The 26,543-nt window shown below is 51.5% G+C and overlaps 1 protein-coding gene across 2 annotated transcripts in view; it reads left to right on the top strand.

Moving 5' to 3' along the window:
- Window positions 1-26,543, top strand: part of SUFU (SUFU negative regulator of hedgehog signaling) — a 114,790-nt gene that overhangs the window by 75,964 nt on the left and 12,283 nt on the right. Inside the window, exons 4-10 of one of the 2 annotated variants that reach the window (XM_059169065.1) lie at window positions 1,491-1,633; window positions 2,762-2,847; window positions 3,115-3,187; window positions 6,566-6,722; window positions 8,561-8,672; window positions 22,680-22,814; window positions 24,385-24,523. In XM_059169065.1, coding sequence (XP_059025048.1) covers window positions 1,491-1,633; window positions 2,762-2,847; window positions 3,115-3,187; window positions 6,566-6,722; window positions 8,561-8,672; window positions 22,680-22,814; window positions 24,385-24,523 — 845 coding nt within the window. The remainder of the gene's footprint in view (window positions 1-1,490; window positions 1,634-2,761; window positions 2,848-3,114; window positions 3,188-6,565; window positions 6,723-8,560; window positions 8,673-22,679; window positions 22,815-24,384; window positions 24,524-26,543) is intronic. The other variant, XM_059169066.1, reaches the window with a different exon arrangement.

Here is a 26,543-nt window from a genome sequence, read left to right as displayed (position 1 = left end):
GTTCTGCCTTGCCTTAAATATTGATCAAAAGTGAAGAGTCCCCAGCTGTTGAGAATCCCAGATCATAAGTGATAGACCACGATGAACCACCATACAGCTATTTAAAGAATGAGGTAGCAGGTGCTTGGGAGGTGCAGTCATTTGAGCGTCCAGCTCTTGGTTTTGGCTCAGGTCATGATCTCAGGGTCCTGGGACTGAATCCGGCATCGGGCCCCATGCTCAATGGGGAGCCTGCTTCTCCCTCTGCCACCCCCCACCCCACCCCAAACCAAACGTGTTCCTGCTTGCCAATTCTGCCGGCCTTCGATAGAAAAGGACAGGCTGCTACTGTGGCTGCTCACTTGGCCTGGCACATCCAAAGACTTATTTGGGGCTGGGGAGCCAGCTTGCGTATGCTCTCTTTCTCTCTCTGACAAATAAAATCTTAAAAAAGAATTAAAAATGTAGGGACACCTGGGTGGCTCAGTGGGTTAAAGCCTCTGCCTTCGGCCCAGGTCATGATCCCAGAGTCCTGGGATCTAGCCGTCCATCGGGCTCTCAGCTCAGCAGGGAGCCTGCTTCCTCCTCTCTCTCTACCTTCTCTGCCTACTTGTGATCTCTGTCTGTCAAATAAATAAATAAAAATCTTTTTAAAAAATTTAAAATGTGCAAAGCAGTGTGCTGCCATTTTGTTAGGAAAACAAGGAGGAGGGACCCTGTAGATGCACACAGGCTGGTAAATGCAGAGTACCTTTGGAAGGGTACCGAACAGAAGAGTCAGGGGTAGGGGGGACTTCATACCCCATGGGTGTTTTCTTCCTTGTGACTGTGCTGTCCTCAGCAGTGTTTTTGAAGTGCTGAGCCTCTGCAAAGCACAGTGGTGAGGCTCTGAGCTGGCTGCGTTTGCATGTTTCCCTTGGTCAGGCCAGGCACCCTGTCCTGTGATTTCATGGAAACGCCCGCCCCTCCAGACTGTCCATCTGGGCAGAGGTGTGTGGGGCACCGTCCGTACCTCCATGTAGTTGAAGCTTCCAGTGTTCCTCAGGAATCCCTCCACCTGTCTACCTGTGAGAAACCAATGGCCAAGCTCAAGAGCCCTCCACAGGTGGTTCCTTTCAGAAACACTTCCACCAGCACAGGAAAGGACTGGGACCAGGGCTGTGCTTTCCCAGGTGAAGTGCTTTCACTGACTCCCAGCCTCCCTGAGGATTTCTGGCCACATGACCCCACACGGAAGCACCTTGTTCTTTCCTGGCAGACCTGATCATGGCTCCTCAACCCCAAATAAGTCTTTGGATGTGCCAGGCCGAGTGAGCAGCCACAGTAGCAGCCTGTCCTTTTCTATTGAAGGCTGGCAGAATTGGCAAGCAGGAACATGTTTGGTTTGGGGGGAAATAGCCACAATCTCTCCTCCCGTATGAGCAAATGCTTCCTCTGGAAGATGGGGGTACTTCCCAGCCTGGGCTTCTCTGCTGGAAGCAAGGCCTCCAACACTCATGTCTGTCCCGCAGAGAACACCTTCTGCAGCGGGGACCACGTGTCTTGGCACAGCCCTTTGGATAACAGCGAGTCGAGGATTCAGCACATGCTGCTGACGGAGGACCCACAGATGCAACCTGTGCAGACACCCTTTGGGGTAGTTACGTTCCTCCAGGTGAGGCTGGGGTTGGACAGGGGCTCGAGCCTTCCCTGGGGGAAAAGCCTTTGTAGTACAGGAGGGCCTGGGTAGGGAGTATGAAGGCAACAGATTTCCTTGTCTTCTTGCATTTTTCTCTTCCCCTGGGCTGGCTCATGAGATTCGGATGGTCTTGTTTAGCCTGCTGCAACGGGGGAAGGAGGAAAGGGAAAGGGCCCGGGTTGGGGGCCGGGGTTTGGATGACTGTAGTTGAGCGGCTAGGGCTAACAAGGCAGGTATTTTGGTGAGCTGATGAAGACCCAGACAGCCGCAGGCACGGGACCACCCAGCAGGAAGACAGCTTTCGGCCGCCTTCCCCTTGCCCGGGGGGAGAGTGCGCGGCCACCGCCCACCCCCGCTGCAGCTGGGTTTGTGATCAGGCTGGGTCTGTGTGAAGGTTCGCTTGTTTCCCCTTGAGGTTTACACAAAGGCCCCGCCTCTGAGGAAAGAAAGAAGTTTTCTGCAAACCGCTGGGGCCCTTTGGTTGTGGTTCGAAGCTTGAAGGGCCTCAGAATCTCCTGTGTTTACATTCCCTGTGATCCTAACTTAGGCCAGAACATCTCCCTAAACCTACCCTTGCTCCAGAGATGGGGGCTGAGGATCCATTCTTTTCTTTTCGTTTCTTTTTTTTTTTAAAGATTTTATTTATTTATTTGACAGACAGAGATCACAAGTAGGCAGAGAAGCAGGCAGAGGGAGAGGAGGAAGCAGACTCCCTGCTGAGCAGAGAGCCCGATGTGGAGCTCGATCCCAGGATCCTGGGATCATGACCTGAGCCGAAGGCAGAGGCTTTAACCCACTGAGCCACCCAGGCGCCCCCTGAGGATCCATTCTGATGTTCACCTCTACAGTACGGAGCTAGTCATTGTGTCACCCAGACACCTGACCCACTGTAGTAGGACAAGGGTCAGCCCTCAGTGCCCTGTCTTGGACTCCTACACCTCCTAAGGAAACCATCCCATTTTGGACAGACAAGCCCCTGACCCTAGATCCTGCCTGTGGTCCCCTGACTTGAGTTGACCCTAAAAGAGCCAAGGCGGTGGTCCTCCTCAATGGGTGGAAGGAATGGCTATTAACACGCAATGGCATCTTGTCCCTGGGTCTCAGATTGTTGGCGTCTGCACCGAGGAGCTCCACGCAGCCCAGCAGTGGAACGGACAGGGCATCTTGGAGCTGCTGCGGACGGTGCCCGTGTGAGTACACGCCTGCCCTGTGAGGTAGGGCCTGGCTTCCTGGGCCTGGGGGTGGGAGTCCCTCCTTATCCCTACATGTGGGCTTCCCTTTACATTGTTTTTCAGGCACTGGTTTTTCACATCAGGGACTCCTGATGATTCACTCCCTGACAGTCCCTGACTTCGAACTGCTCTCCTGTGTTCTGGGCCTGCACAGGGAAGTCTGAACGCCCAGCCCATCAGCCCCAGACTCTCAGTTACCATCCTGTCCCCTTTCCTTGTCCACAGCGCTGGCGGCCCCTGGCTGATAACTGACATGCGGAGGGGAGAGACCATATTTGAGATCGATCCACACCTGCAAGTATGTCTTGAGTGAGGAAAACCTTTCTAGCACACTATGCCTAGGCCTCTTCCAAATAATACTGGCTTTCATGCTGGGAAAACGGAGGAGCTTTATTTGTGAATGATCAGAACTCTAGCATGATTTGGAACTTATCTCCTGAATTCTGCAGAGCACGTAGGGAGCAGAAAGCTCAGGCCAGGAAAGCTTGCCTCAGACACATGGTTTTTGGGATTTAAAAGGGGTGGGGTTAAATTTACTTTGATATTACAAAGAGATGGAAATGTATAATACTGAGATTGTTTGGGATGATACTACAGTCATAGCTTGTTTGGAATCATAAAAAAATGAGGATCCGTGCTTACTCTGACACTTTAAAATATAAGAGCAGTTCTCGAGATAATGGAACTACATCAAAGAAGCAAACTGGAAATTGTTTGTACCAATAAAAAAAAAATAAAATAAAAAAAGGGTGGGAGTAAAAGGATGAATTTTACTGTATGCAAGTCATACATCAATAAACCTGACTTAAAAAAAGTAAGATCACCAGCTTTTCACTATAGAACATCGATACGGCATGTCCAGTATTCATCCTCCCATTTCCCCCTTCTTCAAAAAACATAGACCTTCCTTCAGGGAGCCACCTCCCTACTGCCAGCACCCTGTAACACCCAGGATGGGTGGTACTGACCCCATGCCCCAGCCGTAGTTGGTTGTGATTGGCCAAGTGATCACACACCCCTTTTCGATACAGCTTCAGCTTGGGCCATCAGAACTCCTGGCTCCCCTCCTGGGCAGGATGGCGTTCCTAGATATATAAAGGAAGTCTGTATACAGGCAGGCCTGCAGTTGCCCACTCACTGTGGCCCAGCTGTGCAGGGACATCTTTGATTTCTTAGAAGAAACATGCTTTGCATGCAAGTTAATTTTGAAAACCACTAGAGCATATCTTCCTAATGGGCCACTCATGAAAGAGGGCAGTAGACGGCTAAGAATGTTCCTGGCATGTATGCACTTCCTTCTACTTCCCCCGACCAGTTGTAGGCCATTGCCATCTCTGAACCTTTCATGTCTCTCAAAATCTGGCAGGCTGTGGGCAGCCGCCAGGAGCTCCATGTCCTCCAGGAGGGATGCAAGGTGGCAAGGGAAAGGTAGCAGGCAGACATACAGCCAGCAGTCCCTGGGGGTTCTTTACTATAGACCTGTTGAGTTCTGGGGCAGAAGCCCTACTCATTCACACATGATGCTCCTCTATTTTCCTAGTGCCTTTAACACTGAAGTTTTCAAATTGCTGCCAGGATCCTCTGTTACCTCTACATTAAAGTTGGTTTCTCTATAGCTTCTGCTTATGCAAAAACCAGAAACCATGAAGGCTATGTTTCCCCATGTCCTTGTTCTGCAGCTACACTGGGATCCAGCATGGGGGACCGTGGGCTGTTGGTTAGCCCTGGTCATAAGTGCCAAGCACTAAGAAAGAACTTGGTCATTTGGCTGGTAGGGTAAGCAGCCCATCCTTTTGCATGCCAAGAACAGTTCTCCATCCGAGTCTTTGGGCTCTGCTGAGACCAGCCAGCAGGATCCAGAAACCAGTGGTCTTTAAAAACAAGTGGTGGGGAGAAGGGGCTGGCTCATTAGGTGGGGCATTTGACTCTTGATTTCAGGGATCATAAGTTCATGTGCCATGTTGGGCCTAGAGTTTACTTAAAAATAAAAAAATTAAAATTTAAAAAAAAAAATAAGCAAGGGGACATCGGTGAGAAAGCCCAGTTGTTGTTTTTTTTTTTCCTGGTGACCCTGTGCACCAAGTGGGAACTCCTCAGTGCTCATCTGTAGCTGTCTGGGGCCTGCTTGCAGGCGGTTCATTGTAGAGCTGTCTTCTTTTCCTTTGCTCTGAGCTCTGCTGCTAGCGAGCTGTGTGCTTTAAAAAGTCCCTTAACATCTCTGGGGCCTAACTCTTTCTTTTTTACTTATAAAATAAATGGGGTGAACTAGTTGAGTCAAGGGGCATCCTCAGCTCTTTGCTTAGGTGGGGGCCTCAGGGCAGCCAGTGGAAAGGGTAAAAGTTCAGACTCTACCCTGAGCAGAGCAAGGCCCGCCCACTCCTGCCTGGAGCACAGAGCTACTCCTGTCAGTCAGCCTTTCCCTGTCTCTGCTCAGGATCCCCAGCTTTGGGGCACTTGGCTGGCTCAGTCAGTAGAGCATGGGACTCTTGATCTTGGAGTTTTAAGTTAGAGCCCCACATTGGGTGTAGAGATTTTTTTTTAAATAAAATCTTAAAAAAAAAAACAATATGGATCCCATCTTTGCCCAGGCTGATTATAGCTCTGGAAAGGAGGAAAGTATGACTCTTGGAAAGGAGGCATCAGGGCAGGGCCATCTGCTGACTGGTCCGAAGAAATAAGGACCTTCCCTCTTGTTCCCACAGATAGGCTTCCTGGCTGAGCTTCAGGCCCGTGTGGTGCCTGTGGAGGCCCCAGCGGGAGGGTCAGGCAGAGAGGGAGCTACAGATTCTCACTGAGGTGCTTTCAACTCACGAGCTTTATTTGGCCCGCATGGCTGTTTATAAGCAGCGTTGCTAGAGCCTTCCAGATGACCTTTAATCTAACGCCCAGCATCACAGAACTATGTTTTACCAGAAATCCCAGGGATGTTTGGGTACAGCTCTTCCTTGAGGCCATTTGGAACATGTTGGGACTCCACAGTGCCAAGGCCTACACAAAGGCAGGGCCTCTGATGGGGTCTGCAGATGGCCACTGCCCTCCAGGCCCCCATCTCAGTCTAAGAAATGGAAAAGAAACTCCATCCAGAGTCCTTTGCCAAACAAGTTAGTGACGCAGCTAGGGGAAGTCCTGCCCTGCTGCTGTTCTCTGGCTGTGCTTTTCTGGGTGACCACACCCTCTGCTGTTAGAAGAGGGAACTGCTGTGTGAGGTCTGAGGAGTTGGGCCCAGTCCTGGCCTCTCCTGCCTGTGGGTGGCTTCCACCCTGTGTCAGTAACTGGGGGGTTCTTCCTGCATGACAGGGAGTAGAGGAAGGACTGTGCCTTTCCTCAGGGCTGTAGTGCCACATCAGCTCCATGGGCCAGCATGGGGTGGCCAGAGTTAGGACCCTGAAACAGGTATGCTGGTGGTTTTACTGGAAGGTCCAGGTAGAAGATGAGCTTTCCTTGGGATTTTCATGCTTCCTGGCTTCCCCTGATTCCTGGTTCCCTCAGAGGAGTCAGTGGCTGGCAGAGACCATCATGGGTTAGCAACCAGGGCAGAACAAGATCAGACATCCTGCTCTTCCAGCACCTGTTCCATGCTCAGCACCTACAAGAACTCAGTGAATACCGGAAAGGTGGTGGTGACCTTGGGCCACTGGTTCGCTGAAGGAACTCTGGCTCTTTGGTTCTTTCCAAGCAGGAGAGAGTTGACAAAGGCATCGAGACGGATGGCTCCAACCTGAGCGGTGTCAGCGCCAAGTGTGCCTGGGATGACCTGAGCCGGCCCCCTGAGGACGACGAGGACAGCCGGAGCATCTGTATCGGCACACAGCCACGGCGGCTCTCTGGCAAGGGTAGCTGCGACCGCCCAGCCCTCCCTTCCCCTGTCTCCAGGCCCGGTTTTCAGGCTCTCTGCGATGTGGCTATAGCATCGGCAGCCCATTCAGTAGTTCCTTTCTGGCAGGACTGAAACAGCAGGAGAGATCTTCCAGCAGCGTGGCACGACGGGAGCTCTATTGGCCCATTTCTCTTGTGTTTCCTGTGTGTATTTCAGATGCACCGCCAGCAGTGAGCATTGTATTTTAGATTTGTCCCCTTACAATCTGAGGTCATGGAGGTGAGTGGAAGCCATAGAACAGTTACAGGAAAAGGCCATAGTCCACCCAAGACTGAAAGAACAAGCATCGGCTACCCACAGAATTGAAACAGGGCCCAGCTCTGGCCTGAAAGCCATGCCAGACCCAAGAATCACTGGCCTCAGGCCCTCCCAGGCCTTAGCTGAAAGAGGCTTGAGTGTGGGACCAGCACACAAACTTCCCTGCCTCTCTGTCCTACAGATACAATGTGAGGGGCCATGTGCGGGGCACCCTATACCCACTGCCTTCTGCACGGGGCCTTGGGGAAGAAGGATGTGGCTCTCCTGCCGGTAGCTCACCAAGGTGGTCTTGGTTGTAGAAACAGCTATGATTCTTAGCAAAGGGCATCCCTACCCAACTCCAAAAGGAAAGCAGCCATTTACCTATATGTATATTGACAGCTTGTTTTTCTGCTTTCTTTGTCTAGTTCCTCCCACCTTCCTACAGTGCTGAACAAAATGCCTGCACATGGGATAGCACCTACGGGAGCTATACTCTTTGCCTAAAGGACAACTTAAGCTCCTCGTGCAAATATCAACCCCCTTTTGCCTTCCTGCTTGTTCTGATAGTGTGCTAATAAGCCCATGGGAGGGTCCGAGAGAAAGCATACAGTCATTAAAATCATTTAGTTGCTTTTGACGAGAAAGATAATTTAAGGAAGGACGCATAGTCTTATCCAAAATTTCAGCCATTATTGGCTAATTTTTTCAGAAATTAATGAAGTAAGCCGTATCACTGTAACAAGTCAGACAGTTAGAAAAGTTAGTATTATCGCTTCTGTAGTCCACTCTAAGCCCATCCTTTGAGCAACCAGCATTAATTTGCTTTTTGGGATGTGTTTGCTGTTTGTATAGGTAAATCTTGGACCAAAAATCTCTATAATGGACCAGAATAGTGACCTTCACCCCAAAGTTCAACAAAGCACCTTGCAAAAGTCCCACCTAGAGATTCCTCTCTCACCCTCTTGGCCCTTGGCAGACCTATGGACAAGCAGGGTTCCCTGCGACCAAAATGGGCTGTCTGTAGACACCAGGGTTCCCTGGGACCTCTGATGAGGTCATCCCCCACTGGCCCACCCAAGGAGAAGGGTGGCAGGGTATCATCCAACCACACAGAGTCCAAAAAATGCATAAGAGTTCATTCATGGCGGAGCACTTACAGCCTTAGTGGCATCCATCGTGGTGGGCAGAATCCCCAGGTGGGCTTGGGCAGTGGCAAAGACCTTGTTAGTCACTGTCTGGAGCTATGTTAAGGGTCAGTCTGGGGCCTATGTAACAGGAAGGGGAAGGACAGTGAAGAGCCCTATGTTGGAAGGTGCCCTTCTGAAGTCCAGAGGCCACCCCCTTCTGCAAGAGTGGAGCTCTTCAAACCAGAAATTCCTTGAGAGCACGGTTGCCTCATCTGGCCTGTGTCCTCACAGTGCTCTCACTTAGCTCTCAAGGCTGACGTCTAGAGTGGGTTCACGGGCCATGACTGCAGAGCCCGGTTCCAAGCACAGGGTTGAGGGATGTTAGGAGCCCAAAGGGCCATCGGGCAACTTAGTGGTGTTGTTGCAGACACGGAACAGATCCGGGAGACCCTGAGGAGAGGACTTGAGATCAACAGCAAACCTGTCCTTCCGCCAATCAACCCTCAACGGCAGAATGGCTTCACCCACGACCGGGCCCCGTAAGTACCTGGTCACAGAGGGGATTCGTAGAGCTTCCTGAGAGCAGCATTCCCGGGCTGGTACAAGGGAGGCAGTTTTGTCCTGAAGTGTCTCTTCCTGGAGATTGCATGAGAGAACAATGCCAATAGCCCTTGCTGGATGGACCCAGGGTCTCTGGGGCACACAGACCTGTGGGTCATAGGAAGGGCCTCAGAGGGGACCCAGCGGCCCAGGAATATAAACATCAGTAAATATTTACACGCGCTGTGTGAGCAGACAGGAGGCCAAGTTGGGGCAAAATCCCAGCCTTGAGGGAGCCCATTGTGCTGAGCATGACTCCCCTCCTTATCTCGGCCTCAGCCAGAGTTGCCCTTCCTTCCTTCCTGGAGCCTGGTCTCCGGCTGATAGCTGCGGCCCCAGGGGTCTCCCTGTCTGGCCAGCCCCAAAGTGGATGCCTGCTGCTGAGGCCCTTTTTCCTGCCTTCCTTCCATGGGGCCCAGAGAAGGGAAGGGAAGTCCTTTACAGGCCTCTGCTGCCCATCTAGGGGCCCCTGTAGCCCTTTGGGAGCGACTGTGGCTACCTCCAGCGGTCAGGTCCTCTTCCTGCTGACCTCTCTTCCTCTGATAGGGGATGAATGGTAGGCAGGGCTGGAGCTGGGCACCCCCTTCTGCCCTTTGAATCAGGGAAGCTGTAGGGAATAGCTGCTGGCAGGGGATGCCTGGGAGCTGGCAGCCCAGAGCAGAAACCTTGCCTGCCAGGGAGGAAGTTGCTGTGCCCTGGGCTCAGAAGGAAGCACAGCACTCCTGCAAGAGCAGGGTGATCTGTCCTTCTTCTGAGAAGTCTTTACTACACTCTTGCTGTGTGGCGAGCTCAGGGCCCAGGGGGCCATCCAGGATACCGGCTCTTCCTTTGGAGGTGCAGGAACTGAAATTGGTGTGAGTGGAGCTGTAGATGCATTTCGTTGGGAATAGCCACGTCTTTGAATTCTAGCTTCAGCTGCTCATCCACAACCCCCAGAAGTGGTTGTGATCTAACAGTCTACAGAAAAGACAAGTCAGGATGATCTGGAATAGTTAGGGAGGGCTTCCTTGAGGAGGAAGAACATGAGATGGAGACGGACCTTAAAGTTGCCCTAGAATTTTCAAGCAGGAGAAGGAGCTGACAGGGCTGGAACAGGGGAGGCCTGGCTAGCTAAAGTCAAGGCTATAACCTGGGAGCAGACTGTGGGGGAGGGAGAGTTACTCTGGATGCCCAAGATGGCTCACCTGGAGTTTGGCGTCCAGAAGTGATGCAAGTTGAGCATCTTGGCAAGAGACCGGAGAAGCCTCCACTGCCATGTCTGAGCAGCTTTCAACTCCAGCCAGTGGGTTTCTCCAGCCATCTGCTTTGAAGTAGCTGGCGTGAGGCACCATGATCTTCCTCTGCAGCAGCAGATGGCCAGGCTGAGGCGTGGGGCATCTGGAAGCTCTCCACCTGGGACTCTGGACCCTGTCCTGGGGCCATGCTCCTTCCCATGCCCTGAGCTTGGCTTCACCCTCTAGGCCCCTTTGGCACTGGTGGGGAATCTGGGAGGTACTTGAAGGCTTAAAGGCTCCAGTCTATCACCTATGACTTGTAAACGGTCTCAGTTCAGATGGCCCTGTCACCTCTGGGAGGTCCAGGTTTCCAGGCAGAAGGGCAGGGGCTCCTGCAGAGACACACCCCACTGGCTGCTCCTGTATATGTGGAGCAGGCCTGAGATCTCACTCTTCATCCCAGGCAGGCGTTCAGCTGCTGCACTTGAGGGGGAAGGGGCCTCAGGGCTCAGGCTTCTGGATGCATATGTACAGCCCAGACTCAGCCCAGCCCTGACGGTGAGAGGGGCGCTGGGTCTGGTCCGAGGGCTGTCTGTAGACACCAGGTAAGAGCTACAGCCTCCACCTTTGGCCTGAGGTGACTGAGCTACAAATAGATGAGCTACAAATAGGTCACTTCCTGCAGCTCCAGTGACCAGTCAGGTACCCACAGTGCTGAATCTGCAGTCCGGAGGGAATCAGAATGTCTCTCTGAGGTTCTCAGAGCTAGTTATCAATTTGTTAGCCATTGGTTGAGAAGTGGTTCCTCTTGCTTTGCCAAGATCCTTTTCCAGCACACCCCACAAAGTGTCTCACGGCTCTAGCTTGAGGTTATCTCATGATCGATGATGACAGACTCCGTTTAGATCAGCAAGCACGATTGTAATATCTGTGCTGCCCACTCTGGGACCTGACCCCGTTTCAGATAAACCACATGGACTGCGACTGAGAAAGCCAACCCCAAATGTGCTGGCACCAATGTTTGTTCCTCTCCCTGTGGGGGAGCAGCCAGCGTGGGCCTTCCTGTGTGTGCGTCTGAGCTTCCTTCAGTCAGGCTTTCTCGGCTGGGGCACGCTGGTTCCACATGGCTCTGGGAATGGTCTGAGGAAGCTGTGGTTCGGAAGGGCCGATGGGGCTGGGGCATTAGCAGCTGGGCTGTGGCCTACTTGCAGGGGCCAGGGGCAGGGGTCAAGCACTTGCTGTTTTCATAACCCGCTAGTAGCTAACACTTACATGGTGACGACCATGTGCCAAGTAACATTCCAAGTGCTTTACACCGCATGACCTTCATTCATTCTCACAATCACTCTGGGAAGTAGATAATCTTACTGTCCCCTTTTACAGATGAGGAGACTGAAGTATAGAGAGGCCAGTCTTACCTAGTGTGACCTTTCTTACCCCATTCTCAGGGACCCCATGAGGGACACACAAGGCTATGTCTCTGAGGTGGTAGTGATCTCATTGGTGGACCTCATCCCTCCAGTTGGTGTAGGAATAGGAACCTTTCACGTGACACTGAAAACAAGACTAAGCCCCATGGTAGAAGCTTACGATGCAGATTTAACTCTAGGGAAGACATGGGGTCAGCGTTGGTGCTTCCAAATCCCAGAGATAACGAGCTGTATCATAATTGGCTCATTTATACCAGAATTCCTTTCTGACACAAAGCCTTGTTTTCTTCATGTTCAGAAACAAAACAACCCTATTTCTGTCCCCACGTCAGGGCTAGGGGATTTCTTTCTTTCTTTCTTTCTTGAGGCCTCACTTCCTGCTTCCCAGAAAGGCAGGCCCCTCTGGGTAACCCGCTCCTCTCCACTTGCCCTCGCTAGTCCTCCTCCCACTGCCTTCCCAGAAGGAGAGTCCTTGGCCCTTTTGGGGGCTTCTTTCAGAGTTTCACAACCCTTGCATTCCAGCCATGAAATTTTTATCTGGCTTTTCCCAAGATGATCCATTGAGAAAAGCCTCCTTCAGCTTGCTGGCACCTCCCTTCCCACTGCCTGCCCAGGTGAGTTTGGGAAGTATGGGAAGCCACTCCTTTCTGTCACTGAGGACAGCATGGCTTGAGACTGTGCCTGCCAACATCGGTAGGGACCTGAGAAGGGAAAGGCCCCGGACATCTTCTCTGTCTGATGTCAACTGGACTGTTCTACAGACTTTGGCTTTGGGACTTGGGGGATGCCTGTGGTCAGGTATATTGGGTGGGGATTTTGCATTTCCATCAGCTTCTGCTCCGAAGCCGGGGACCTGAGGCAGTGATCCAGGCCTTCCTTCTCACTCTGCCGGGGTCTCCCTGCCTGAGGCTGGAGGACTTTTACGAAGGTCTCTGAGCCACACAGCCTCCCAGAGAGGGGCAGCGCTCGTGAGTGCGTGTGCGCAGGCGTGTTGGCAGGGTAAGGTCCCCAACTGTGAGAAAAGTGCTTTGGAGTTGAGACACCTTTAAAAAGCAAACTAACCATCATTTCTGAGCCAAGTTTCTCAGTCTTCATGGGAATCATGCCAGCAGCTTTTAAGGCGGGTTTTTTTTTTGTTTTTTTTTTTTTTTTTGGTTTGTTTGTTTCTTTGTTTTGTTTTATTTTGTTTTTTGCCTTTTTGCCTTAATTTCCTGAAGAATTAAGGTTTTATAGTTTGAATTCCCTGGTTGTGACTTTCTCTACCACATAACCCCCCCCCCCCAACACACACACATGCTTGCACATATATTTCTCTCCACTTTTAGGAGTGTCTCTGCTCCCATCTGTTTGCCTTTTGGATGGGGTGACTTTGCTGCCTCTGCTCCCATCTTGAATAGCTTATAACCTGGCCAGGGAGTCATCCTTTAGAGAAACCTGTGTTTTCTTTCACTCACCCTGTGAGGCCCTTCTTAATTAGAGGAAGAAAATATCTAGATTGCACCCAGTGAACTGAGTGAAGGGAGGTGAGTTTCCATCTGGGAAGACAGCTGGGCCGCTGGCACTCACGGCTCGCACACAGGGCAATCAGGGGTGACCCTGCTCCAAGTTTCTAGCGCATCAGGCCATGGCCAGCCCAGAGCCTGCACCTGTCACACCAGCTTCCCTCACCACTCCCACGCTGGGGAAGTACATTGTTTTCATGAAGAGAAGATCCAGAAGGAGATAGTTGTGCTCTCAGGGCCCCGGCCGGGTCCCACAGGGCTAACAGGAGGAAGGGCCCAGGCCTCTAGGATTCATACATGTCCCACTGAGCACCTGCCTTTGGGTGCCTTTCTCACAGAGAACACAATGGAAAGGGCAGAATGAGGCGCGTCACAGTAAACCGGGCACAGGTACATTTCCGCTTGAACTCCTTTCTCTGCTCCACTTCCCCAGAGAGATGGAGCTGAGGCCACGGTTTAAACCATAGCCTTAGGGTTCATGGCCAGCGTGTTGAATCCTCAGTCCACAGGGCAGCCCCCTTCTTCAGAGTCACACAGTCAGAAGCGTTTTTATCGCCCATCTTTGATCCTCAGTGTCACCTAACACTTGAGCAGTGAGTCACTTCTCCAGGGAAGGGAAAAGGAAGGCTCAAAGGTGAGAACTGGAGAGAGGAAATGACTCAGTGTCTCAGAAAACAGAAAGCCAAGTGCTCTGGGGAGAGTGGGCTCACTCAGGAAAGCCGGCCTCCTCATCTCCCACCCAAGGCAGAGGGCTGGGCTAGGGCCGGAGTTAACTCCTCTGGTTGACGAAGGCGCCCTCTCATCATCTTGCCAGTTTCACTCCTTCTCTTGTCCCTGGCCACGTGCTGCCCCACTGTCCATCCTCACAGCCCGTCTTCAGGGCGCTATCAACAAAATTACTGTATGTATTCTTCGCTTGTGGGTGTTTACCAGGTTACAACCTTGTGTTTAGGAGTAGTTGTGCACCTGGGGCTTGACCCCCATCCCACACCTCTACCCCATCCCAATCCTGCCCCGAAGGGGGACCTTCAAGTGGTTTTTTCTCTGCAAAGTTCAGAGCTTTTGTCAGCAATCTGAAAGCAAAAGGAATAATCTCCCAGCCAAGAGGCAGAAGCCAGAGGTTGGGCTGGCTCAGCAGGTCAAACCCAGGTTGCTGTTGAGCAGTTGCCAACCCTGGTGCCCTGGTTCCTGCTCCCAGGCATCCCTAAAGAGGAGGCCCCAAGTCGTGTGGTCAGTGCAGATGTAACCCCTGTCACAGGACTGGGACTATGGCTGAAAGGAGTCTTGGTGGTCCAGCTCCTTTCCTCTCCATGCCTGCTGCCATTGATAGAACATGACCAATAAATACCCTTGGGCTAAGATAGAAAAATGAAGGCTTTTCAACCTAAAGAGCCCCAGGTGGTGAGGAAACATGCACACAGTTCTGTCAGTCTGTAAAATGTGGGCAGAGCGAACGGGGCTGTGTACTATAAACCATACAGTGCTAGAAAATCAGGAATCTATCTTGACACTGGAAGGAGAGAGTGTTTTAGGATATGTAAAAAGTCACCTTATGCAGTGGGAAGTGTAAATATAGAATGTGTTACATAGACAGGTGGTAAAGAAGAAATAAAGGGAAAGATTTAGATCGATTCCTGAATTACCGAGGTGTGCATCTAAGCCATCCCATAAACCACTCCTCACTGTTCCCACTTTAGGAAGACTCCTAGGCCAGACAGGGTCTCACGGCTGAGCAGGCCATTTTTATTGAGGATTGCAACATGCTGGGCTCTGTGGTGTGAGCTGCTGTTGTCCCCATTTTACAAATCAGAACACAGAGGCTTAGACAGATGATACGACTTACCTCCGGTCAGTAAGCTGGGAATAAGCGTCAGGGTCAGGATTCGAACCTTGGACTGTTTGATCCAGCCCTCTCCACCACTGGTGACTGCCTGTGAAAGAGGATACATGTGGAGGGGCTTCGTGCCAATCCGTAGGAAAGGATAACTGGAAAGTAGGCCCTGGAAGTTTGCACACCACTGTACAGAGGAGAGCTGGTGTTTCAGTTTGCCTCGAAACCCATGAGGGTGGCAGGTCCGTGGGCACTGTTTGGCTAAGAAAAGCATGTCCCCAAATACAGTGAAATCTGTTGGAGGATATACTCCACCAGAGTGAGTGAGGAAGATACGCAGGGGACAGGAAATGGGGTCCAGCATGGGAAAGGGGTCAGGGGAATCACCAGGTGATGTGGCAAGCAGCAAGAATAGAAGGCAGCCAGTTCAGACGGGTCTCTGAAGGGAGGGCTTGGAAAAAGATAAAATTGATAAATCCCTGATGAATTTCAGTATCTTGGGGAAATCTGTAGACCATTGTAGTTAGTTTAGGATTGAATTAGGGCTAAACACGTAGAAATCCAAGACTGTTATTAAACCCAAGGAAAATAGAAAACTGTGCCAGAAAAGTAAAGTATAATTTTCTGAAAGTATACATGATAGTATAGTACATGCCTCAGTTGTAGATACCACTGGTTTCATACAATAGTGTAGACACTTGATGCTGATCCAGACAAACTTGGGATGCCGTTCTCCTGGGAAGAGGAGGGTGGGTGGGTGGGACAGACACGAGTTAAGACCTCATATTCCTTTGTAGGGAGTCAGTAGGTGAAGCCAGAGAGGGGGAAATGGGGTAGTCGAAGTGAAGCATGTTAGAAGTCTGGAGGGGCACCTGGGTGGCTCAGTGGGTTAAGCGTCTGCCTTCAGCTCAGGTCATGATCCCAAGGTCCCAGGATTGAGCCCCACATTGGGCCCCCTACTCAATGGAGAGCCTGCTTCTCCCTTTGCCTGCCACTCCCCCTGCTTGTGCTCGCTCACTCTCTGACAAATAAATCTTAGGAAGGAAGGAAGGAAGTCAGTCAGTCTGGAGAAAATACCAAAAGAGTCCACTAACAGAGATGAGAGTGGTTGTCTCTGAAGAGCAGGGTCAGAAGACCCTGTGACTCTTTAAACTTTAAAAAGAATTGTTAATCAAAGTCCAAGAAGTGATGTCGTAGGAGCGGTTACAGCTCAGCCCACCCAGTGAAAGGAGAGAATAACCAGCTCCGACTGGAAATCACAGAATTAGCACCCAGGCCACCCGGGTCATGCAGAGATGCTTCCCCTGCCCTGGCACTGAGTGAGGAGCTGAGGATTAGCAGCTGTAACCACCTGACAGGCCTCCTGAGAGCTTCTGTTTGGGCATAAAGGGGCCAACAAGGGGCACTTATCCAGCCATGGAGGCAGACTGGACATGGAGTGGAAGTGGCAGGGTGCTAGAAGAAAGCACCTTGGGCAGAGTGAGATCAGGAAGGAAAACCCTGTGCCCTGTCATCTCCAGATGGAGGGTCCCCGCAGGCTTTAAGGGGGTTTCATTGGGTGTTAAGGGAAAAGGTGGTTCTTTGGCTAAGATTGGAAGGTGCTGGCTCACATAGAATGAAACTGCTAGTTTGGCCTCTCCTGTCCTCCTCAGTCCTCAAAATGCCAACATTTTAGTCTTTCATCTGAGACACAGTGTGTTACATCCAGCCCTTGCCCCATCTGCCTTTCTAGAAGCTTCCCTTAAATTAAAATTCCATCAAATACCCTTTGGGAAGTCCTGCCTTGACTTCTAGGAAGCCTCTGTTTTGTTTTGTTTTGTTTTGTTTTTAAGAATTCAGGGAAAAAAAAAAAAAATCAGTGTGTCTTCATAGCCTTGAAACCCCAGAAGGAAAGCCCACTCAGAGGGTTGGGAGGTTCTTAAGGAGAAACATTGTGGTTGTTTTAGTTTGGCGTCAGGAAGACCTGGGGATTTCGTCTCAGTCCTTTATTCGTTCACTGTGTAACTTTGGGCTAGTTATTTAAGTCTCTGAGTTTCAGTTTCTTCATCTATAAAATGGGGAAAGTAATACCTCTTGAAGGAGTAGCCACAAAAATGAAAGAAAGGAAGCAGAGTACTGAAAGGGTTTAGCCGAGAAGCTGGGCCCAGAGTCTGCATTCAGTAAAAGGCACCTCTTTTTTTTTTAAAGATTTTATTTATTTATTTGACAAAGAGAGATCACAAGCAGGCAGAGAGGCAGGCAGAGAGAGAGGAGGAAGCAGGCTCCCTGCTGAGCAGAGAGCCCGATGCGGGCCTCAATCCCAGGACCCTGAGATCATGACCTGAGCAAGAAGGCCGAGGCTTAACACACCCAGGCGCCCGGCACCTCTTAACAACATATTGTGACCAGTCCCCTAGAAACTAGAACGATGTGTTATACCTCCAGGGACCAGGATAGGTATGTAGAGAATCCTTTACATAACTCAGATTTCTTGAAGAATTTGAACAAAATATGGAAGGAGAAGTATGTATTACCAGCACAGATTATTAAGGAACAGTGTCAAGAAAAGCTGAAACTCAAGAAGAACTGAGTCTTTTGCAAAAAAGTGCTATGACTAGCAAAAAGGACTTTATTTTTTTATACTTCTGTTTGAAACAACCAGAAGAAGGAAGTGTAGGCCCTATTGTTTGGACAGAGTAACTTTAATCAATGGCAGAGAGAAAGCAGGATTTACCCAAGTTCTGTTATGCTTCCATTTCAAAAAGAATGGTTATCAGAGTAGTTAGAGTCATCTAGGCATCCACGAGAAGACTGAAGCCGTGATTTCAGGCTTCCTGGCCCATATGTCTTGTGCCCCAGAACACTGGGCGAATTGGCAAATGAGATTTATGAAGCTGTGTCCGTAATCTTCAAGGGAGTAAGAGAGAGGTGTTGGCAGACTGAAAGCACTCTGAAGTTTCAAAATGCAAAAAGCATCTCTCACTCTCCAAACTAGTGCGCATAGTGTCAACTCTCAGGGAAAATTCTGGACTAGACTATTCAATAGGTAGGCTTGAATGCTCTTTGAAGAGGAACAGCGAGCCCTGAGAGTCAGTGTGGATTCATGAAGAGTCAGACCTGCCAGACCATTCTCATCTATTTTTAGAAATAGTTACCAGGTTGCCTAGCTGGCTTAGTTGGAAGGGCCTGGGACTTTTAATCTTGGACTGTGAGTTCGAGTCCCACATTGGGTGTAGCGGTTATGTAAATGAATAAATGAAAACTTTTTTTAAAAATTCACCTTAAAAAACAAAGAAGAAACAGTTACCTATTTCAACGTGGTAGACAAAGGAAGTGCTATAGACCTTCTTTGGGGTTCAGCAAGACATTTTCAGAATGTCTTCTGACATCACTGTTGGCAAGACAGAGAAATGTCCACAGCGCATCCAGGAAGGCGAAGGGGCTTGGTGATGGGCTGGTCGGGTTGATTTGTAATTGGTTGGATGAACATACCCAAAGAGCAATGATGTCAGTCTGTCAGCCTGTCTGCTTGGCCCTACCCTGTTCACAGTTTAATCAGAGCCTGCGATGAGGACATTGATGGTGAGCTTAACACTTCTGTCCGGGATGGAAAGTCGGGGGGGAACGCCGGTATGAAGGATGCCAGAGTCAGCTTTCAGAAATACCTGGAGCGCCTGAAACAGTAGCCAGGAAATGCCGAGTTGGCCTCTTAGCACCAGCTAATCCCCAGCACATACAAGATGGGGAGAAGAAGTCCAAGCACAGGCCGTGGGAGAGAGCCTAAGGGAGCTGCGGTTGGCGGAGGGTGTGCTGTAAGAGCTGGTAGTATGACGGGGTTTCAAAGAATAGATGATTTGATGACAGTTTTAATAGAAATAAAGTTTCCCAAATAAGAAAGCTCATAGTTCCTCTTTGATCTACACTGGTTAGACCACATGCTGGATTTATTTCCACATGCGACATTGGCTTCTGGACGTGACGCTCTGGCTTTGACAAGCTAGAGTAAATGCAAGCGCACGTGACTTGGATGGCTAGAAGATTTCAGAACCGTGTCTCAAGAATATAGTTCAAATTTGGAGCCACAAATACTGGAAATGAGAAACTGGTGGTGGTCTGTGAGAGCAGCCTCGGGGATTTGAAAAGCTGTCACGGGAGGAGGGATTAAAACACTTCTGGGCAGCCTGAGGTTCGGAAGATGAGAATTGCAGGAAGACCACTGTGCTCTGAAGAGGGAAGACGGCCCTGCAGCACCTCCCTCAGCAGAACAAAAGCCTCACGGGTTTTTGTTGGCCTGTAGAGGTGCCTTCCCAGAGGCCCAGTGGTTCACCAGGGCCCTTAGGATCTGTTCAAGGAGTCAGGAGTCCTTCAAGCCCCATCTCAGAAGTCCTGTCTCCCGAGCTCAGGGCAAAGACTCAGAAGTGGGGACTGACTTGGCCAGAGGCAGTTGGTAAAGGCAGATAATTCCCTATTAAGCTATCAGCATTCTTTTATTTTATTATATTTTATTTATTTATTTGACAGACAGAGATCACAAGTAGGCATAGAAGCAGGCAGAGAGAGAGGAGGAAGCAGGCTCCCTGCTGAGCAGAGAGCCCAATACAGGGCTTGATCCCAGGACCCTGGGACTATGACCTGAGCTGAAGGCAGAGGCTTTAGCCACTGAGCCCACTAAGGTGTTCCTAAGCTATCAGCGTTCTTATAGGAAGAGCAGACAGATTTCTAGAGACAGTCACCTGACATCCTGTTAATGCATTCCAGATGTATTTTGAACACCTACTACATCCCCAGGCACCATTAAATACTTCCTGTGGGTCATCTTATTTAATCCTTATAACGAAAGGGTATTATTATCTTTCCCCATCAAGAGGATACTGACGCTTAGAGAGTGGGTAAGTCATTTGCCTGAGCAGGAGCTCAGGAGTGAAAAGTCGAACCCAGAACCTATGTGTTAGCCATTCTGCCACCTGGAGCGGTGACTCATCCTCCCTCCCCTGGGCCCATATCCCTAGCAGTCCCCAGGGGGTGTAGGGTGTGCTTCCCTGGGAGCCCTTCTCCCTTCCCAGCCCCCTGAAGCTCTGCCTTCTCCTCCACTGGGAACTCAGAGAGAAAACAGCCCAACTGAAAAATTAGGCCATGCTGGCGAGCACAGTACTTATTTTTTTATGACTAAGATTAAGCTGACAACCATGCAAAACATTGCAAACCTGTGTCGGCTGCAGATTTAATACCTCGCCCAGCCCACACAAATAATTCATGCTACTGCATCGATGTCCAGAAAAAACAAATCAGCAGAAAGCTGGGCTCCTGTGTGTGTGTGTGTGTGTGTGTGTGTGTGTGTGGAACGGCCGGGTTTCCATTGAAGCAGCATGCCGGAAATACCCAAGCTCCAGGATTGCAGATCTAGCATTTTGCAATTTTTTTTTCTCTTAAAAGATTAAAGTACGTTTTCAAATGATTGAAGGTTGGTGGGAGGTGTAAATGTGGGCACTTGTCACATTAATTCTTCAGATGATTAAGTTCTTTTCCATTTCTTTAAAGCTGTTTGCAGTTGGGTTTGATGTCCTCGTTCTGGGTGAGTGTGTTGTAGCAGTTACCAAGGTGACTTTAGCTGACTTTCAACAATTTATTTTTCCCTCCAGCGTGAGATGTCTCTAGCCCTGTGTGCTGTTGATTCTTCTCTCCCAGCCCCCTGCCCCCACCCCAGTTGCTATTCATCAGCATTTTTGCTTGTGCCAGAGAAGCAGCGATCCTGATCCTCCCGTGGGCCCCACGGGCTCCGAGGCCCCGCCCGGCAGCCAGGCTTCGGCCCCTTTCGGGCACATGGTGGTAGGTCTGTGTGCGGGGCCAGTGGTCGGAGATGGCACGGGGAGGCAACTTGAGAATCACACCCTGGCTCTTCCCCTTAAACTCACTGTGAGCTCAGTCTTGTCACCTCACCTCTCAGAGCCTCCATTTTCTCATCTGTGAGAGAAGGATTGATCATAGAACATGCTTGGGACTCAGCCAGAGAGTGTGTGGGCTCCTTGCTCTGGAGAAGAGTAGAACTCAGAACTCTTTTGAGTTCTGCTCTTGCCTGGGCCCTGAGGGCCCCCACGGAGAGATGATGGTGGGTGTTGTCCTCCTCAGAAGGGAGACGTAGCAGCCGGCGTGTGAGGGAAAGAGGTCTAGTCCGAGGTCCCAGGGCTCCCATGCTGGCCTGCCACAAACCGCCTCTGTGGCCTTGGAGTCGTTACGGTCTCTCTTTTGCAAAAGGAAGAAGTAGACTAAACCACCTCAGAGTTTCCTTGCAGTCTTGAACTTCCATGACCGTCTGGGCCATAGCATTGGTCTCCTTCTCAGGTCTTGTGAAAGGGTTTGTCAAAGGAGAAGCCAGGGCAGTTTCAGAATTCGCTTTGGCGGGCGCCTGGGTGGCTCAGTGGGTTAAGCCGCTGCCTTCGGCTCGGGTCATGATCTCAGGGTCCTGGGATCGAGTCCCGCATCGGGCTCTCTGCTCAGCGGGGAGCCTGCTTCCCTCTCTCTCTCTCTCTGCCTGCCTCTCCGACTACTTGTGATTTCTCTCTGTCAAATAAATAAATAAATAAATCTTTAAAAAAAAAAAAAAAAAAGAATTCGCTTTGGCAAACCAGAGGAAGAGCCTACTTTGTGAAAGAGCCGTTATATCTGGGGCTAGATCCACACAGCTGTGGGAATGGTCCCCATTAGCTCAGGGGCTTTTATAAACTACTGCCTTGGGAGGGCCCTGGGCTGTCTGATGCCACCCACCATCCTTTTGCCTGCTGACCTCACACTCTCCCTCCAGGGAGGTTCTCTGCCTGATGGAGTGCCTCCCTTAGCCACAGGCCCCAGTGCTCAGCTCCCCCAGCATGTGAGGGGGTTGGGCCTGCCCCTCATTGGCTGGCTGACTGTGGGCCTAGACATCCTGGATGGCTCCTGCCCCTTGAATGATAAATAACTAGAGCTTCTCGTCCAGTATTTTGATGGACATTTGGGGAATTGTTCTGAGATTCACAGCCCAAACCAGGATCCGGCCTTTTGAATAGGATCAGTGGGTAACACTCATTTCCGGCTGAGGCTGATTTGAGAGGCTGTCAGTGGGGGCAGCTGAGTTTGAAAGAGCCTATCTTAGATTGCAAAGGGACCCGATGGCCCAGTTGTGGGATGAGCTGTTGGTGGGAAGCAGGACAGGAGGGAGCATGAGGCAGCAGTGACAGCACATTGTGGCCAAGGCCATAGTCGGGAGGAATCTGGTACACGGCTCCTGGGGCCTCAAAACCCAGCAGGATGGTGGCCTGGTTCTGCTGCCCAGCCGGGCCCACTAGTCTGACTCCCGAGAGTCTGGTTTCCACCCGCTCCCTGAGGATTGTATCATGTCCTGGTCAGATGGAGGCTGTGTATGTCACTGCAGCTCCTGGCCATTAGCGGGATCGTGCCTGCTCGGAACCTGTGGAAAGTCACAGCCTTTTCAGGGTCAGCTGGAAGGAAGCTCTTGGAGCTGCACCTCCTGCTACTCTAGCACTCCAGCTTTGAGGAACTTGGGAACCAGGGCTCCTGGGCAGGGGAAGAAGGGCTCTATGATGCTCTTGCTGTTGTGTAGGGAAGACCAAGCCACTGTGACATAAGCTTTCATGTAGTGTGTTGGCCAAAGATGAGGCTTTAGCACCCGATCTAACTGCAACCAGATCCTAGCTCCATACTCCCCACAGGGTGACCTGGGAAAGTCACTTAACCTCTCTGATCCCCAATTCCTATCCATAAAAGGGATGTAACAGTAGTACCTACCTCATGGGGCTGTGGAGAGGAGTGGTCCATGAGAAGAGCTTTGCACAGCAGCTGGCGTTCGGCAAGCACACAGCAGACGGTGACTGCTGTTGTCACTGTCCTCCATCACCATCACTGTTGTTATTCAGGAGCTCAGCCTGATAGATTCCCATCTTGCTCCTCCCCATGGTGTTGATCTTGTGCTGAACCTCTTCCTCTGCTTGCCTTGCAGGAGCCGCAAAGACAGCCTGGAAAGCGACAGCTCCACGGCCATCGTTCCCCACGAGCTGATCCGCACACGACAGCTCGAGAGTGTGCATCTGAAATTCAACCAGGAGTCAGGGGCTCTCATTCCCCTCTGCCTCAGGTGAGCCCCACAGCACACAGCTTGTCCTCAGGGAGCCGCAGGCCTCTGCTTGCCTTCTCCCCCACACCTGGGTGGAGTCTGCCCCCCACCCCCAGAGGAGAGCCTGTCACGAAGTTCTGTCTTAGGCCTGTGGGGGGATCCTGTGGATTCGAGCCAGCCTATAGCCCCCACTGAGCTGAGGAACACTGTGTGTCCAGAGAGGTGACCTTGGTGCCGCTCCCTTAGGAGAGCGGACAAACTTGGATGCCCCCGCCATCCCACAAGGCTGGAGTCGGTCACACTGGGGGGCAGGGCAGCAGCTCTGGTGGGTTGGACTCTTATTTTCTTTACTCGTTGCTTTTCCCGTGCAAAACACTCCATTCTCCAAACTCCATGGCCAGCACAACAGACTCCTGGAGGGACCGAGAAGCCCAGCTGTGTCCTTTCTGCTGCTGGCTGCAGTGCCAGAATCCTAGCCCTGTGGCCAGAATTCCCACTCTGCTTGGGGACGCTGCCCTGGGCCGAGTCGGCTCCGTTGGCTTCTTGCAGAGCCGTTGGGGTTTCCACCCTCACTTTTATAGCAGGGAGGTGACCAGAATAACTCTAAACCCAGATGACAGTGACAAGGAAGAAGGGGGTTGCCCTGGTTCGGTCCCTCCCCATGGTCCTCAGAGCCTGAGGAAGGAGTTTGGATGCTAACCAGCACTGGCCAGGCACCCTGGGCAGCAGGGCAAAGATAGTAAGTGGTCAGAATGAATGGAAGCAGGGAAGGCCCCCTCACCAGGACCCCAGCCATCTCCTCCCCAGCTCCCTCTCTGGCTCAAGCTCAGGACCATTTGACTGGTGAAGGGTTAATCTGAGGCAGCCTGGGAAAGCCAAGGGCAGGCTGGGCTTCCTTTGCTGACGTGCATCTCTGCCTCACAGGTTGTCCCTGCCTGCCCTTCGCCCAGGTGTATTTCCAGACTGGGGATTAACAGTCACTTCTTTTGGCTCCCTCAGAGTGTCCCCATTTGGCATCAGCCTTTATTACTATTACTATTACTATTATTACTGCTACTGCTATTTTTATTATTTATTTGTCTGTCTTGAGGTGGGCTTGTGGCCTTGGAGCTATCCATTTTGACCTTGTGAGAGAGCCCATGAGCAGGTGGAAGACTGGCGCGGACACAGGGGTTGTGCTGGGAAGGCACTATGCCGTCCTCCCAGGGGCTTGGTGAATTTGTTTAGATGCTACTTCACCGCTGCCCTCAAAACAGAGGGGATATGACCCCACTTTTAGTTGTGAGGGTGACCTTGTGCCCATTGCTAACTGCCCTCTCTGGCCTCAGTTTCCTCACCGGGACACAGGAGGTGTCCTCCGCTCCTCCCAAAGGCCCCCTGAATGCTGATCTGATGTCTCTGCTGGCCTTGAGCGCTTCGGAGCAGGGGCAGTAGTGAACTCCGGCGAGGCTTCTCTGGGAAGGTGCTGAAGTGAGCATGTCCAGTTACAGGCCCCTGTTGGTGGGCAGGTGGGCAGGCAGGAGGGCATTTGCCAGACACGCTGTCCCTTGGCCAGGCCTGCTGCTCACAGTCTCTGTGTTCCCACCCCCAGGGGCAGGCTCCTGCATGGACGGCACTTTACATATAAAAGTATCACAGGTGACATGGCCATCACATTCGTTTCCACGGGAGTGGAAGGCGCCTTTGCCACTGAGGAGCACCCTTACGCAGCCCATGGACCCTGGTTACAAGTGAGAAGGCTCATTTTCTTCTCCCTACCTTCTTTCCGTGGGCTCTTCCCGCACCCGCCTCCTCCCTCTCCTCCCTTGGCAGCTCTCGGTGGCTCCCTTCCAGAGGGGCTGGTAGTGGGAAGCCGTGTGGAGTGTGGCTGCTGCTGCCTGTCCCATTGGCTCTAGGAGCACTTCCTGGCCAACCCCCACCCCATCACCCGAGACACCAGGGATAATGGTCTAGGCCCTGGCCATTGGTTTGCCAGGGAAATCCAGATTTGAAAGATGTGAGACTTTCTGCACCCTGGGTGAACCAAAGGCCAGGACACCTGACGGTGAAATGGGAGAGGAGGAAGGATGAAAGCCAGTCTCAAGTGGCTCTGTGGAAATCCCACCAGAATTCCTAGAAAATGGGTGTGTGGGCCCGGATTAGGGCTGGGATGGGCAGGCCTCAGCAGACAGAGCCTCCCCACTCCCTGCATCTAATGGCTCTCCTATTCCTCCTAATGGAAACCCAGCTTTTCGGCACAGAAACCTGCTGGCTTGTCCAGAACACTTTGTCCTTCCTTGGCTCTTCTGGCTGGAGCACGGCTCCAGAGCTGCTGCCAGGCAGGGTGCTGGGGCCTGAGAGCCATGGGCCTCCTCCCCAGCCCCCACGCTGTCCCAGGGCTCTAATGGGGATTTGGCTGGTCCGGCGTGCTCCCAGACATATTAGGGGAATGACATCCTTTCTTCTTTGTTTGTTGGGGGTATGAGAGGAAAGCACTCTACCTTCTCTCTCTCAGGAGTTATCAAGAAAGGGGATCTGACCCTAATCCAGAAATTGGCTGTGCTTGTTTGTGGTGTGGTAGAGGGGAGGTTATAGTAGAGGAGAAGGGAATTCTGCTGGTTTGTGGGTTTAGCCTAGTGTGGGGGGTCTGTGAAACGTACTTACTGGTAATGTGTGTGTGTGTGTGTGTGTGTGAGAGAGAGAGAGAGAGAGAGCGAGCTTGCAGCTGAATTACTCCTCCTTCAGGCCTCTTCCCCCCTCCCCCCCAAAATACTAACCCTTAATTAAAACAAACAGCAAACAAAGGACACCAACCAAACTCCTCAGACTAAGCGAGGTAGAAAGCTAGTGCTTTAGCAATATTGTGTTCCATAAATTATCTTGCCTTTTTCCACTGTTATTACATTGTTTCATAACAAAATTACTTTGAACCATAAAGTTATAAATACATTTTAAAAGTCCCACTTGGTAACATTAGATTTCTGTCCATGTGGGCTTGGTAGTTACTGTAGCAAAATCTCTGAAGCATAGCATTCGAAACTAGCCCTGCGCAAGTGGAAAAGGCCTCCCCACCCGCCCCAGCCATGTCCCAGGAAGGCCAGGCTGCTTCTGTGGAGAGGAGGAGGGCTGCCTCTTACCTGGGGAGAGTTGGTAAAGAAGGGGGAAGTGGGGACCCAGCGGGAGAATCCAGCATCCCCTGAGAGTAGAGTTCCCAGGTCATCATTCCTAATAGGTGACTATGCTCACAGGTCTCAGAAGTGTCCTCAGATAGCATGTCCTCAGATACACAGAAATGTGTACTGAAGATTCTGGCCCATGTTCCTGGGAAAGTAGGGACCAGGGTCTCCCCAAACTCAAGAAGAAACTCCCCCCTCCCCCATTACATCTTACATCTTCACCTCTGAGCCTGTCCCTGGAGTCTTGCCATCCTTGGAATTCCTTCCCGCCCTGAGGCAGGGGTGTTCACCATCTCCATTCTCAGAAGCCCAGGAGCCCTGGCCCCCAGAAGACTCGGCAGATGTCATGTTGTCCCTCCATGCCCCCAGAGTTCTGAATCCAACCCCAGTCCCAGAGCCCCTTATCCCAGGCCACTGGCGTTGTGCTCCCAGGCCCACTCCTGTCACCCTTGGGCAGCCCCTCGGGCTCCTGAAGCCCTGGGCAGGGCCCCTCCCATGCGCTGTTGCCCAGGGAACCAAAGCGGTGGGAACCAGCCTCAGGCCTCGGCTGTTTCAATAAAGTTGCTGTGCTGGGAGCTGCTTAATCAAAGGCCTG

This window comes from Mustela lutreola, chromosome 4, assembly GCF_030435805.1.
Source record: "Mustela lutreola isolate mMusLut2 chromosome 4, mMusLut2.pri, whole genome shotgun sequence".
In the NCBI taxonomy this organism is placed as follows: Eukaryota; Metazoa; Chordata; class Mammalia; order Carnivora; family Mustelidae; genus Mustela; species Mustela lutreola.
Note: the sequence above shows the minus strand (reverse complement) of the source record. Positions and strands in the feature narration are given on the sequence as shown.